Raw genomic sequence first — 16,327 nt, forward strand, 5'->3', positions numbered from 1 at the left:
AGACCTACTTTATTCATCCTGGAGGAAATAGTTTTGCCAGAATACAATACAATAAACAATAAACAAAGGTTAGTGGAATATATACAATTACACAGGGGTTAGTCGTAAAATAGAAATAACAAAGAATGCAAAGCACAAAGTGCAAAGTGTCTAAAAGTGTTTGTGTGAAGCGTCTTAAGTGTGTTAAGTGTCTTGAAAAAAATAACACAAGTACAAAATGTAAACTGTAGACTAATAACAAGAAACAGATTAACAGAAAATGAACTGAAAGTAAGAGCACCAGATGTACTGCAATAGAAATATTGCACTTGTAGTGCAATATGTATATAACATAAAATAATATATAATTATATATTATCTAATATATATAATGTTACAATATACAATATTGATAGAACATGTCAGTGATTAATGAAATGTCCTCCTTAACACTTGTGTGAATGACTTTAGTAGATTAAATTAGTCTCCACTACAAAAATCTACCATTAAAATACACTTTACTTAACGCAGAATGTGTTAAATGTTATAATTTGTAAAAATCACATAAACAAAAAGTTGTTTGAGAAAAATAGATCGAGAAAAAAAGCAATGGATTATCTAAAGTCTTGGAAGCATTAATATCCGTTATTATGTTTTTTTTTGTTTTTTTCTTTTTTAATATTATAAAATCTGTGGGGGTCAACCAGGTCTACATAAACTCCCGGATGTCCTGATCTGACCTCCGGTATGTATTTCCGGGTCAGCACCGGATGCTGTAGTTCGCTGAGCGGGCGTTGTAGTCAAACCTAGTGATGGCTGATCGAGGCTTTGTTGAAGCTTCGACACTTCATTCAAAACATGGTTCATTACTCGAGGCCTCAATGACACACAGTGCTCGAGTAGGACATCTAGTGGTCAATAATATGAAGTGCAATCAAGACGTGGTCGGTTCATGGATTGTTTTGGATTTGATTCGCCATGCACACATTCCTGTTTGACTACACTAGATGATTGTATGGGTTGTAGTGGACACAAAAATAATATTACTAGTAATAATAATGACAATAACTATTGAAGAGCACGTTTCTTATTTCCCATGTTTGTCTGTATCCCTATATACTCTTTGCTTATATTCTGTGTTATGAAACATTTAAACGGTGCTGCTACATTCATGAGATGCTCTACAAATACAGACTGATGTCATTTTCACATGGGGCTGGTGCAAATAAAGATTTTATAGATTATTATGGATTTTGGCAAAGTATGTCTTGGGGTTTATTGGTAAAGAGGTCAGTAAAGAGGGTGTGCTTATGTAACTGGTTATGAGGTTTTATTGAGAAATAATTTATCAACAGTTTTGGGACCACTGTTCCCTCGAAGCTGCGCGCGATACTTTTTTTTTTTTTTTTTTGCGCATTTATCATCTATTTTTTTTTTGCCATTTTCGAGTTTTTTTTAACTTGAGTCTCGACTCGACCGTTTTTCTCAGGAGGTTGGACTTCAGTCTTTGTGCTGGAGGGTGGAACCCTCAGTTCCAAGACTTTCAAAGCCTCCAGACCTCCCGAGTCCTCAGGACCTGAGCTTTCACACAGTCTGAGGGCTGAAATTTTCTAAGTCCCACAGTAGTTCTCTGTTAGATTGAACTTCCAGACAGTCCAAGGACTGATATCTTCTAAGTTCCTGAGTAGTTCTCTGTTAGTTTGAACCTTCACACAGTCTGAGGACTGAAAACCTAAAACTTCTTGAGTAGTTCTCTGTTAGTTTGAACCTTCAGACAGTCTGTTAATGTTTCGATTAAATCTTTAAGGTTTTTCTTTTTAAATGTTTTACCACCTTTTAATGTTTAATTTTCTTTTTAAATCCTTCATTGTATTTTCAGTGTAATTCCTATTTGAACTTTTATTGTCTTTAAGATATAATTTTCTAATTAAACATTTAATTTTTTAATTAAATGTTTTGTCTTTTTATTGGATAGGTGTAGTGAGAGACAGACAGGAAACGGGGGAGAAGAGTCGGGAGAAGACTTGCAGCAAAAGGCCACTAGCTGGACTTGAACCCGGGACGCTGCATCAGGGACCAGCCCCTGTACATGGGTCACCCGCTTAACCCGTTGAGCTATATGGGCACCCATGTTTTGTCTTTTTAAGGGTTTAATAATCTGATGAAATGTTTTGCATTTTTAAAAATGTTTAACATTCTTCTTGTTTGATTGTATTTTTTAAATGTTTAATGATGGAAAATACTCTATCTGTAATTTCTAATATTTGTATTTTAAAAATTTTGTTTAATTTCATAATGACATGTATTGTATCGTGTTGAATTATCTCATTCCATATTTTGTCTGTTTAATATAATTTAATGTAATTTAATGTTTAACTCTATTAAACAGACAAAATATGGAATGAGATAATTCAACACGATACAATACATGTCATTATGAAATTAAACAAAATTTTTAAAATACAAATATTAGAAATTACAGATAGAGTATTTTCCATCATTAAACATTTAAAAAATACAATCAAACAAGAAGAATGTTAAACATTTTTAAAAATGCAAAACATTTAGTCAGATTATTAGACCCTTAAAAACACAAAACATTTAATTAAAAAATTAAATGTTTAATTAGAAAATTACATCATAAAGACAATAAAACTTCAAATAGGAATTAAACAGAAAATACAATGAAGCATTTAAAAAGAAAACTAAACATTAAAAGGTGGTATATGTACATATAATTTAATTGTATTTAATGTTTAACTCCATTAAACAGACAAAATATTGAATTAGATAATTCAACAACATACAATACATGTCATTATGAAATTAAACAAAATTTTTAAAATACAAATATTAAAAATTACAGATAAAATATTTCCCAGAATTAAACATTTAAAAAATAAAATTAAACAAGAATATTAAACATTTAAAAAAAATGCAAAACATTTAATTAGATTATTAAACCTTTAAAAAGACAAAACATTTAATTAAAAAATTAAATGTTTAATTAGAAAATTACATCTTAAATTTCTTAAATCTTTTTAAAAGTTTTATTGTATTAATTTTTTTGTTTGATTTAATTGCTTTTTGTTATGTAGTTTATTTCTTTAATCTTCTTTTTCTGTCAAGATTTTAACCCCAACCTTAAAAATGAAATAAACCCTTAAATCACAATGAAAATACTTCTGTTGTCACAATCATGAGTTAGTCAATTATTCAGTTTATCAATTCAACTTTATTTGTTTAGCACCTTTTACACAGATGATAAAACTAAACAAGCAAAGACAAAAAACTATGATTAAAACTCAAAAACATTAAAAAAAAACATTTAGCATGGTAATAAAATGTGTTGTGTCCAGGGGATGGAGGGAGTTTATTGAAGTCTTCTTGGGCTCACATGGGAAATCATTTAAAATATAAACTTGATATTCAGTCTAAGGAAACTGCAGAGTGACAGAAGAACCAACAATATCTCCTGTTTTCTCCTTTAATGAGTCGACTCTTCTTGTGCTTTCAGACTAAAGAACTACAGACTCTTCACAACCTGCTCAAACTCTTGGTACAGGACCTCACCACACGGGTCAAGAAGGTTTCTGTCTCATTTCTACTCTGAAGCTCACCTTCTCCTGCTCAAACTGCTGACAAATGTTTCTGCTGCTCTAAAGTCTGCTCTCCAGAACTTCCTAAAAACTCTCAAAGTCTCTTCTGCTGCAGGTTGCTTTGTAGAACTGTTCCAGAAAACCTCACTAAACCACATGGAGGGGCCTCAAGATAGTCGTCCAAATGAAACCATACAAAAACCAAACTAGTACAACCCAAACGCTAAAGTCTCCTGCAGCCTACCAGAGAACCTCTGAGAACAGAGAATCAGGACAGGAACTCTTACCTTCTGGACAACCAACATCGGTTCTCAAACAAGAATACAGAATGTGTCTGACCAGAAACCTCTAAAGACTCACTACAGCCAAGATAAAGACACAACTCAACTGCAGCAAATCCACTAATCACTGCACACATTAACACCATGTGCTAACTGTGGCTAAAGAACCACATTTACCAAGACAACTATACAGTACAAAGCCCTAAAACACACCAAGAAACACATTAAAGATGATTTTACTGCTGGAAGCTGCAAGCCAATGCCTAAAGAACAAACTAAAGCAATGGAACCAAACCCAGTTCACTGGTGAAGAGAACCAGAGGAAATGTTTGTCTGCAGCTAAATAAAGCAGGAAGACACTGAGCTGCTCAGGTGTTCCTGATAACACCTAGCAGCCACCTGGACAGCCAATAGGAACACAGCTTCCTGGAAGTCCAGAGGGCTGGGTTAGTGAAGGAAATTTAGTTTAAAGTTGAAGCAGAAAGTTAACAAAGAAAGTTGAAAACCACCTTCTGATCCCTGAAATCTCTGAGTTTTCACACAAAGAACACCTGAACATGTCAAACTGGTTCCATAGTAGAACCATCATTGTAAAAACGTCATAGTATGGTGTGTTGCTCAAAAAACATTAGGACCCGGCTGTCAGGGGACAAACATGTAAGAAACATGAGAACAGAGAGAATCCAACCAGTAGGTCACAGTTTATCATCATCTAATCATCTCCTGAAGTCCATATGGTGAGAGACATCAGTATCTGGTTGTTCATTTACCAGAGGATGCTTATAATCATGCTGATGTGGTCTGTACTCTACAGTATTTTAGTGACTCAATAAATGCCTAAGTTGTTTTTTTTAAATGCTTTTTAGTTTTTAATAAACATTTAAGAGCCTATATGTAATCAATAAATGGCCTTTGCCTATCTTAAGAAAAATTCACTCAGAACTCTGATATGTTAACAGTACTAAATAAATCAATAAATACATGCATACACACATAAATAAGTTAATACATTAACTGTGTTAAGATAAGATTTAGATTTTTTTTAAAAAAAGTTGTTTATGTTTTTGCAGAATCCAGTATTGCTCACTGGTTGGTCATTACATTTTATTAGTTTGATTTCACTGTTTAAAATGACGCCACCTCTTTTCAGACAGAACCTGTGATAATAAAACAATACAAAATTTTTAGTTCCGTGTTAATAAAGCACTTAAAGCTTTAAGTATGGCTAAATGCTTTTTTCAAAATTAAATATATCACTCCTTAGGTGGTAGTGGCCCCAAGTTCAGTAAAGTTGGAAAGATATTCACAGATTCAGACTTCCAGCATCAATAACTCGTTAGATATAGGTTGTCAAAACATAAACGGTGCCTCTTTCCCATTGTTGCAAGGCAGACAATGTGCTACAAGCCCAGTTTTATCAAAAGTAGCTGTCTTTCAAGCTACAGGAATAACATTGGTGTCTATGGTGTGAACAGGGTCCGTCTGCAATTTGCAAAACCACTGCAACAGTAAAGAGAGACAAATATCCAATAACTTCACTCTTATACATTGTAGTGTCACTAAAATCACTGCAGCCTTCAACTGGCTCCTGTTGACAAAGTGTTTTAACAGAAATGTAAATGCTGTAATTTGATTCTTTTAATGAACCATGTAACTTGAATGGATGTGATGCTGGTGTGACCACAGTGCACACGTCTGATGTTGCTCACAGTGATCCAAGGAACTACTCAGGGAGTTTGTGTGTTTGCTCACACTCAGGAAAAATTACAGGGAACATTGTTTGGGACTCAAGCAGTTCCTTCTTTTACTCACTATCTCCCCAGCCTTAGAAAAAAAAAACCTGTTCACACGGCACAGATGAGGCTGAGGTACACAGGAAATGTTTGGCTCCATTGTACAAGTTTGGGTAAACAGTTTTGTGGGTTGCCCAGTAAGCCAGTGGGTCTGCCGTTCTTTCTACAATTGCATTCGCTGTGGCGTTTTGCATTTGCCAGGCTCTACTTGCGTCTTCATCTAATAGGCTCCACAGTTGAACTGAAAAATATTGAAGATCATCATCATCATCACCAGAAATGTCAGTCATTCCCTATTCAGAAGAGAAAAAGAATACCTGTGGAAGGTGCTGCTGGTGGTGGAGGATGAGGCTGTAGTGGTGCTTGTGAGGTAGATGACTGCTGCTTGGTATTCTTTATGTTAATTGTTGTGCATTCTGTTATTAAACGTTCTTTCACACTGGCTGCCACTCTGATTGGTGAATCCAAAAGTTTTGAACTGCAGAGCCACAAGTGTAGCAACAGTCAGTGAACTGTTCTTTTCTTTGGTTTGTAGTCTGTCAGCTAAGCACCTGACAAGGTTCTGTGCCAGGTGTTGTGGCATGGGGGCGGTGAGTTGGGAAAATATATATATATATATATATATATATATATATATATATATATATATATATATATATATATATATATATATATATATATATATATATATATATATATATATATATATATATATATATATATATATATAAAAATAATATATCTATCTATCTATCTATCTGTCTATCTATCTATTCTCTACGAAATACGAAATCTGACATACTACTAACTCTCAAAGCAAAAACAACAGCAAAAAAAACAATCTATTCTGCGAAAAACAATTCAAATGAACAACACTAAATAGGGATCTCCTATCCCGGAACACTCGATCCCGCTGAGTGATTCACATAACAAACCGAACCAATCAGGTGATTCGAAGCAGTTGAGTGCTTCAAACGTCACTGAAGTGATTCAAACGTCACGAGTCACGTGACCAAACCACGCCTCGGCACAGTGGCTCGATACCGTTTGCTTCATGAGCTACAGCGCATGTGTCGAAGCCTCGGGTATCAGAGGACCATCACTAGTCAAACCGTCTGCCATTTTGATCAGAAGTACTTTGCGCAGTAGACTGTGTATACTGGCTCTCCGGGATATACAGCGGTTCTACGAATAAAGGTTACGCGCTTTTTAGGCAAAATGCTCTCCGCAGCCCAGTTACTCGACGAGTTAATGGGCCGAGACAGAAACTTGGCCCCCGACGAGAAGCGGTCCAACGTCCGGTGGGACGACGAGAGTGTAAGTTAGCATTGGAGCTAACGTTAGCCTAGCTGGTGTAAGATGCTAACGCGGTATTAGCCGGACACGATGTCCAAAGTCACAGTGTATGGAGGGAAGTATGATAAAGTAGATAAAGTCAGGCATCTGTCAGAAGTTCAGATTTAATCCATTATTCACAGAATTGGCAGCAAAGCGGGACATTCTGGGCGCCGCCTGGACACGCGTGCTAAGCTAAAATAGCATCAGCGCTTGCTAATGCTAAAGATGTTTCAGTGGCTCACAATGAGGCTGTTAACGGTTTTACAGCTGTTGCATAAGCCGTTTTAAGGGGGATTTAATCATTTTTATCGCTATAATCTGCTTTGATTTGTGTATGCAACGTTAAGGATTATGTTGAGATATAAAAAAGGACAGATTAGCCAGGCCCATGTGGTTTTAGTCAGTATAACTTACTTAATCCTACGTTAACAGATTTCTAAAATGTATTCTCTTTTCTATTTATAGGTTTGTCGATACTATTTGTGTGGATTCTGTCCAGCCGAACTATTCACAAACACCCGCTCTGACTTGGGTAAGTCGAGAACTTGAAGATGTAGAAATAAATTTTCCTTCACTTACTCTTTTATATATTATTGCACTAATTTAACGATTTCAATAATTTAATTCTGTCTTCACATAGTTGCAATCTCTTTGTTTCAGTGTGTGAATAAAATAAAAAAAGACAAAAGAAAAGGAGGTTAAAAATGCTGTTATATTCAGGGGTAATAAAATGTTTAAACTATTTTCCAGGTCCCTGTGAGAAAATCCACGATGAAAATCTTAGGAAAATGTAAGCTCTCACCGTGGTTTTACAGATTATTTCTTTGTCTTGATATTTCCACTGACCAAACTGTTTCTGTGTTGTCGCATCCAGGTATGAGAAAAGTTCCCGGTTCATGAAGGAGGGCTATGAGCGAGATTTCCTTCGCTATCTGCAGTCGCTGCTGGCAGAAGTGGAAAGACGTATCCGTAGAGGACATGCCCGACTCGCACTCTCCCAGGCTCAGCAGAACGCAGGGGTTGGTGTTTGGACTTTTGGGACATTATTCAGTACACGTGTCATCTTAGAGTACAGTAAAAATGTCATGGCTCATGTGTTTCAGCTTGAGATAAAATGTGTTCATTACAGCAGGGCCCTGGTCCATCAGGAAAGAATGAGGAGAAGGTCCAGGTTCTAACGGAGAAGATTGAAGACCTAGTTGTACAGGTTGGTGCAAGTTGATGTGTTTTTTTTTTTTTTAAAGAGTGGATGGTACATTAGTAGCTTTGTTAGATTAGAAGTTACTGCTAAAAGGGCACACGGTTAGGTGAATAAATGTCACATGCCTTCGTCAGGTTGTTTAACAGTTGGAGTTACTAGGAATATCCCTTTGTTTCTGAAGTTAAGTTACTTTAAAAGAGATTATAAGAAATGAAACCCTTCTCTAATGAACTCTGGTCATTAGCGTTATGTCATTGCAACATCATGCTTTTGTTCTTACTCAGATTGAGGAATTGGGGTCTGAAGGCCGAGTGGAGGAGGCCCAGGGAATGATGAAGCTGGTGGAGCAGCTGAAGGAGGAGAGGGAGCTGCTCAGCTCCACCCCCTCGGTGAGTCAACTAACTCCAGGCTAATCTGCCTACAATAATGCTCAAGATAGCAGGAGCTGCTCATGTAATGCTATCACCGGTTTTAATCTATTATCGATATAAAACAAAGTAAAACTAACCTTTTCTTTCCTGAAGCTGACAGTCGACTACCTGTATGCAAGCAGTGATCTGAATCTAAAATGTATTCCTTATCATTTTTAAAATGTTTTTATCCAGACCATCGAGAGCTTTGCCGCCCAGGAGAAACAGATGGAGGTGTGTGAAGTGTGTGGAGCCTTCCTCATTGTGGGTGATGCACAGTCCCGAGTGGACGACCACTTGATGGGAAAGCAGCATATGGGCTATGCCAAAATTAAATCTACTGTAGAGGAGCTCAAGGTAACAGGATAACATGACGTACAATAATACACATGTTTATGTAGTACAAGATGCATAAGTTGTGCTCTGTAAGTTTTTGGAGCTAGCACTTTAGAGAGAATTGTGTCACATGTTCATGAATTGTCTTACAGCAGGTTGTTTCACCCCGGCCCGTGTTTGATATTTGCTCTTGCTTACAGTTTGACCTTCCTGTCAGAAATGATACGATGAGTAATGCTTGTTTTGTTCTAAGGAAAAACTGCGCCGACGTTCCGAAGACCCTCAAGGCGAAAACCCGGCACTCAGGCGGGACAGAGAAGAGCGAGAGCGTGAGAGGGAGGAAAGGGAGAAAAAGCGCAAAGAGGAGGAAGAGAAGGAGAAAGAACGGGAGAAGGAGCGGGAGAAGGAGAGGGAACGAGAGAGAGAACGGGAGCGTGAGAGGGAGAGAGACAGAGAACGGGACAGAGACCGGGAGAGAGACAGGAGGGCACGACGAAGCCACTCCAACAGCCGCCACTCCAGTCGGGCATCAGACAGGAAACGGAGCAGATCCCGTGATCGGCGGAGGTCCAGGAGCAGAGATAAGGACCGCGAGAGGGACCGAAAACGCAGCAGGTATTTCTGACTGCTGAGCCACAATGAACATTTTTACAGTGTCTTGTGTGATAAGACTTTTACATATTACAAAATAGAGAAAAGTCACCATTACATCTTGTGACCTGGCAGTAGATGCAGGATGAACTTTTCTGCTAACTACAGCAAAACTGTAGAAATCAGTTCCCTGGGAATATATTCAGTTAACCAAGACCTGCGTTGTTACACCACAAGCAAACTTAATCTTGGGGCTTTAGCAGTTTTCAGGGAAAAAGCAACTCGTGTCACCATAGAAGGATGAAGACCTGTTTGTGTCTCTAGTGGCAAGTAGCAAGTCTGAATCTAGATTCGAAACCACCATTTTAATCCCCAATAGCACTTCAGTAAACTAGAAAAGCACTAGAAGAGCGCAGTCCTCCTCCAAGGCTGTTGATTCCTCCATATGGCATTGTCAGAAATGCAGCATTTTTTGTAGAAATGCAGCATTAGTTTTTTAGTTATTGATGATCAGAAATCACAGCACCATAGAATGTGTCCATTTAATATATATATATGTACCCACAAATAAAGTGATCTGTGCTGAGCACAGGCGTGTGTTATGCATGTGTACGTTATGTACGGATACCGAATCACGTGACCTAAATATGTAGCGGGTGGCAGGAATTGATGGGATTCAGAAACACCCCCACAATTTAATCAGTTGTTCCTTGTATGATTTCCGACGGATAAGTCCTGATAATTCCTCAGCTGGATTTGTAGTAGGATCACAATCGTGATCATCAGCAGGCAGCTGACGTAGTGTTCACTTGTTGTCATGGTTACAGTGACGCCATGCCGCTATCTGGCAATGATACAGAAATCTTTAACAAACCCGTGGATCCAGACTATAAGCCGCATCACTGGCAAAATATAATCACTTGGTCCTTGTGTCATTTCTGACCTTGCCTGAAAATTTCATCCAAATCCATTAGTCTGTTGTGAGTAATGTTGCTAACAGACAAACAAACCAACACCGATCGTCGCATAACTCTGCCAGGTTCCTCAGTGGAGTAACAATACAGTTGGACCTTTATGTTGTTTTTATTTGCTGCACTTTCACACATTAAGTTAGGCCTGTTATCAGTCTGTGATTGCTCCACAGCATCCCACGATTCCACTGCATGTGTTGATTAGACAGTATGAACTTTAAAACCTGCTTGCATGCATCACAAATTTGTTAAATTTACTGGGTACATGTAACTTTCTGCTGACAGCACCAATTAAAATAATGAACACTATCAAAATTTCACTTGACTGCCCTAATAGTACATTTTCTCCCTTTATTTGACATTTTTTAATTTGGGTCTTTTGTAGTAAAGGAAAGATACACAAATACTTCTGCGAATTAGTTGAATGCACAGCAGCTGCCAGCACACCTCAGCTGCACACAAAAAAAGTCATGCATTAAAGATGTGCACCACCGGACCATGCATGAAACAAAACTTGAATAAAGGTTTACATTTTTTATACAGAGTCCACTTTTCTCCTTTTGCCATAATAACTTTTTCCTTCAATCTCTCTGTAGGAGCCGGGACAGAGAGAGGAGGCGCAGTCGTGATCGCTCCGACAGAAAACGTCGCTCACGTAGTCGTGACAGGAGAAGGTCTCGCAGCTCAGATCGCAAGTCCCACCGCCACCGCAGCCGTAGTCGCAGCAAGGACAGAGACAGAGAACGGTCATCGAAAGACAAAGGTGATGGCTTGTGATTTGTTTTTGGTCTGCTTTCAATCTGTTTCTAATCAATAATTTCCTAGCTAGCTGTTCAAAAAAACCTCAGGGACAGAATATAGTCTGAACCAAACATACACTGCCGGTCCAAAAAGAGTCAGACTCTTTTATTTCATTGGACCTGCTTTAGCTCTGAGAACGACACATTAGCTGTGGCATCGTTTCCATAAGCTTCTGCAATGTCACAGCATTTATTTCTGTATAGAGTTGCATTAATTTTCTACGTCGGACCAAAGTCTTCTCCAGAACATCCCAAAGATTCTCAGTGGGGCTGAGGTCTGGACTCTGTGGAGGACAATCCATCTCATGCTCCCTGATCCACTCATTCTCAATGTGAGCCCCATGAATCCTGACATCATCATCTTGGAACATGAAGAAAAACTCCACTGATGGAAAGACCTGGTCATTCAGTATCTTCAGGTAGTCAGCTGACCTCATTCTTTGGGAACATAACGTTGCTGAACCTGACCAACCCCAGATCATAACTCTAACTCCCACAGGTTGGTAGGAACTAGCCATGATGAGGGCATCACTTCATCTGCCTCTCTTCTTACCCTGATGCCCCCATCACTCTGGAACAGGGTAAATCTGGACTCATCAGACCACATGACCTTCTTCCATTGCTCCAGAGTCCAATCTTTATGCTACCTAGCAAACTGAAGCCTTTTTTCTGATTAGCCTCACTGATCAGTGGTTTTCTTAGAGCTACAGCTGTTTAGTCCCAGTCCTTTGAGTTCCCTTCATGTAGAAATGTTCTTACTTTCACTATTAAACAGCCGTGAGTTCTACTGTTGGTTTCCTATGATCATCTTAGAGTTTGTTCCTGAAGATGATGGTTCTCCACTATCCTTCAGGTTTTAATGATGTGTTGGATGGTTCTTAACCTGATTTTAGTCGTTTCATCTCCTTAGTTGTTTTCTTTGCTTGATGCAGGCCAATAATGTGATCCTTCTGAGACAGATTAACATCCTTTCCATAACCACAGGATATGTCTTCCAACATGGTTGTTAAAGAAATGAGAAGCTTCTTACTGCATCAGCTGGGGTTAAATAAGTTGTTGTCATCACTGCGGTAATTATCCAATGGAAGGCTCCTACCTGTTTGCTTAGTTAAATCCAGGTGGTGACTTTTTTTTTTGGACAAGCAGTGTTTAAGATTTGCTGTCCAAACACTGAAATCAGTGATGTCTGTTCTGTATCTTTTGGGCTGTCAACCCTCTGTTCTGACCCAGTGTCCCGGCTCGTTTGCAGTAAGCATGACGATAATCTGCTATGAGTAAGGATAGCATGATTGATGCCTGTATATTTCTTGTTCTCTCAGACCGTAAGGCGACTGAGGAAAGGAGCAGCTCTAAGAAAGACAAGCACTCTGACGGCGATGCAGCGGCCATCAAGGCTTCATCAGAAGTGGAACCGATGCAGACGGAGGCGGCTGCCTCCTCCCCTCTGCTTAACGGCCAGCAAGAGCTCCTCCATTCTGAAGGTGACACTCAGTCCAATTAAAACTGATCTGATAGGACCTCAGATCAGGCTCAGGTAAGTGTGCCCTCCTCCTCGCTCCCCCCTGGCTCTCAACCCAACCCTCCACCCTCTCACTCCCCACCCCACCTCTCCCATCTCCCCTTACCCACCCTCTCACCCCTCCCACCCTGTTTATGTTCAGTTCAATGCCTATGATTTTGTCTTATGTACTCTATGCAAATATCTTTATCCTGTTTTTGAATAGTGCATCATAAGTATGCACTGAAGATGAAGGACTAGGCCCGATGAATGAGAAGAAGGTAGAAAACATTCACACAAAGCCAAGAGGGAAAGGCCAGTGTAGCCCTGAGCAAACATGCCCGGAGGTACCCCTCGTTTTGTATCGGTTTTTGATCCTTATAGATGTATTTTTGTCTTTGTGGACAAAATGGCAGAAAAAACCTAATCCAATCGAAATTTCCTACCTGTATTTACCTGTTTTTATTTTATTTTTGTTTTATTTTTTACTTTGAAGTAGGAAAATGTAATTATTGCTGTTTGTTGAGATATCACATTCCATATAGGGAGGAAATTCACTCTCTGTATCTCCATGTTTATTTATCTGGGAGATTTCTCCAGAGCATAGCACACAGACGTACATTTAGCCTTCGTTAAAGGTAAATGTGACAAACAAGCCATTTATTCTGCCGAAATTATAACTCATATGCAATGGATTTGTTGTCCAGCTTCCTGTGCCTGATCATGCCATGCAGTGTGTGTTTGGGGGGTGTCATAGCACCGGGGGCCTAACGTCACTAACTAACTGGAGGGTAGGGTTTATCGAATGAATTACAGCTGACTTCCATACCTCACACAGCGTTGGTGTTGTGAGCGAGACCACATGAGAAAAGGGCAAATTAAAAATCATGGATACTCTCTGACTGTCAAACTGTGCAGGTACTCACCCCAGGTACTCCTTTCTCTACCCACATCCATTTCTCAATACTGTTGCCTGTCAGAAAAGAAAAACACAATATTGTACTTCTGCAGTACATGAACTTGAAATATTGACTCTGTATATTTTTTTAAAATTGTGTTTTGTTGGTTTCTGTATTTATTAACTTTCAGACATGTTTGGGAATAAAATCATTTTATATAAATGTCAAAGATGCACAGACAGCCTGATTGATATCCCCACGCCAACAGCTGGAAATGTCACTGATGTGTTTATTTCTAAATGGTATTTTGTTCTACAGTGTTGTTTGGCTGTTTTAATGTCACATTTGTTCACTTTTTAGAATGTCGTGACCTCCAACAGACACCAAATCTGCTGCTTAAACATGTCGGTGCGTTTTCACTTTGGCAAAGGGAATATCAAATAGTTTGTCACTCAGTGTAGATTTAGACTCGCTGTAGCTCGTGGAGTTTCTCATCAAATGTAATGCAGTAAAAAATGTGCAGAAAGTTATTGATCTGGACAAATGCAGTCAAGACTTGAGATGCAGTATTACTAAAGTGGTACACTTTCCTCTGTGACTAAATTGAGGGATGCTTTTGTCTAGTAAAGGACTGTAGATGATGTTGTTGCTACAAACACATGTGGTGGAACCTTTGCTAACGTCGCTTTCTGTGGACGTTTTTGCCCCACAGGGGAAGCTGGGATATCTGGTGGAGGAAGAAGTGGAAGAGTGCACCCATCCTCACCCTGAACCTGACACGTCGCTGCTTAAAAACAAGGTGAACCACAAATGCGTAGTGGCTTTATTTAAAAACATGAACATAAAGTACACATGTAAAATGGGGAGAGAGGAAAAAGCCCGTTGATTTGTTCCATTTCCTGTCTTATTTTTTGGCTGGATGAGGGTAGTTGTGGTTCATCTGATGTTCATCTGATTTGTTGCTCTGGATGTCAGTTCAGGCATCTCTTTAAATACCAAACTTAGACAAGTTCTTTATGGGTTTTTGTTTTCTTATTTTCTAAATCTCCTTTCTTGACATTTAGTGAAAATGAAATAAAAACAGTGCTTGTGGTCTGTATTGGTTTGTCGGGTTCTACTTCACCTACTGACTCCTTTTTTAAGAGTCAGATGAAAGCATATGTACAATGTTAGACCTTTTCTCCTCCACTTAGAGCTCACATTGGTTGCTCTTTTCCCGTAACTAAAATATTCTGATTTAATTTTGAACAAAAAGATTTTGAAGACTGAAGATTTGTTTAATTTTGCCCTGATTTTAATGTCCATGTTGTCATGATGAATAAAAAGTCAAAACTTGTGAACTTGTGTTTTTCCATCATTTTAACTACAGCAGGGGTGTCAATCTCATCTTAGTCCAGGACCACATTCAGCCCAGTTTGATCTCCAGTAGACCAGACCAGTAAAACCACAGCATAATAACCTATAAATAGCCACAACTCCTAATATTTTCTTTGTTTTAGTGCAAAAATGTTCACATTTAAGGAATTATCTTTTTACAAAACATCATGAACAACCTGAAATTTATTAAGAAATGTAAGTTCAATTTCAGCAACATTCAGCCTCAGTTTATCATTTCCACATGACAACTTCCAGATCAGAGTGTCTACAAAGGAACACAACATTTAGTCACAGCTATCTGGACCTGACAATGTATTTTACTTTATGATCAAAACAACTTATAGTTTTACTAGTTTACCATCTGCAGTTAATGTCTTCTCTGGAATTTTTACACTTTGAGGGCCGGATTGGACCCTCTGGAGGACCAGTTTTGGCCCTCGGGCCGCATATTTGACACCCCTGATCTACAAGAATATAGGCTTTTGTTTTCTGAAGCAAAATCAAGGTAATGTGAGAGACTGACGATCACAAAGGTTGGATGCTTCTAATGGCAGCAGATATTTTCTAATTCTCACATTATTATCAATTAACACAATAGATTTGGTCCCTCCATAGAAGCACTGAGTTACCAGCTTTGCTCGGTAAAATCTGTTTTTTGTTTTTTGTTTTTTTTTTTTTTTTTAAATAAAAAAACATGGAGACCTGCCTGTAATCAGTGGAGTGATTCTCAGTAAAACTCCTTTTTAAAAATGTTCTGTTTGTCGTTCAAACCATTTGCAGCTGCTTCTGTACAGCGTGTTCCTGTTGCATTTTCACTCATTATAATCAGAAGCTACTGCTACTTAAACAGAGAACAGACTGTACAGGTGTTCAGATGATGGCTGCAAACAATAAAATACATCCTGGATGAAAGCCACCTGCCTCATTGAATAACTGAAGTGCTTCATTGATCAGTGATGGGAAAGGCTTCATTTCCAATTAGAACGTGAAGAAAATCTAATCAATAAGACTCAGTAATACTCATCTACACCTCAATGACTGTTACTTAGTTTGTCATATGGGGTTCTTCACTGTTTCATTTAGAATTATGAGGTTGTGGCTACAAGCACACCAACACAAAGACGCTCTGAACTCATGCAAATATCTTTCCCATCCATATATTCTATGTCCCTGACATGCTCATACATCAGGCTTGTTGTTTTGCTGCTAAACTGACCTTTCCAAAGCAGGTTCCTGTGGGGAAAGTGGCAGGAG

The 16,327-nt window shown here is 38.6% G+C and overlaps 1 protein-coding gene across 3 annotated transcripts; it reads left to right on the forward strand.

The window, feature by feature from the left end:
* The first annotated feature begins 6,738 nt into the window (after positions 1-6,738).
* luc7l3 (LUC7-like 3 pre-mRNA splicing factor) lies at positions 6,739-15,032 on the forward strand. 3 transcript variants are annotated; one of them, XM_023267718.3, is made up of 11 exons: positions 6,740-6,969; positions 7,456-7,522; positions 7,741-7,780; positions 7,865-8,009; positions 8,120-8,197; positions 8,476-8,580; positions 8,797-8,958; positions 9,191-9,552; positions 11,096-11,262; positions 12,619-12,833; positions 14,409-15,032. In XM_023267718.3, the coding sequence occupies exons 1-10, from the start codon at positions 6,871-6,873 to the stop codon at positions 12,798-12,800; spliced, it is 1,407 nt and encodes a 468-aa protein (XP_023123486.1). In that variant the 5' UTR covers positions 6,740-6,870; the 3' UTR covers positions 12,801-12,833; positions 14,409-15,032. The 3 variants fall into 3 exon arrangements, with proteins under 3 accessions (XP_023123487.1, XP_023123486.1, XP_054861382.1); XM_023267719.2 differs by having other exon boundaries at positions 6,739-6,969; positions 8,123-8,197; positions 12,619-15,032; XM_055005407.1 differs by having other exon boundaries at positions 12,619-15,032.
* Positions 15,033-16,327: the final 1,295 nt, after the last annotated feature.

Source organism: Amphiprion ocellaris, chromosome 19 (genome assembly GCF_022539595.1).
Source record: "Amphiprion ocellaris isolate individual 3 ecotype Okinawa chromosome 19, ASM2253959v1, whole genome shotgun sequence".
In the NCBI taxonomy this organism is placed as follows: domain Eukaryota; kingdom Metazoa; phylum Chordata; class Actinopteri; family Pomacentridae; genus Amphiprion; species Amphiprion ocellaris.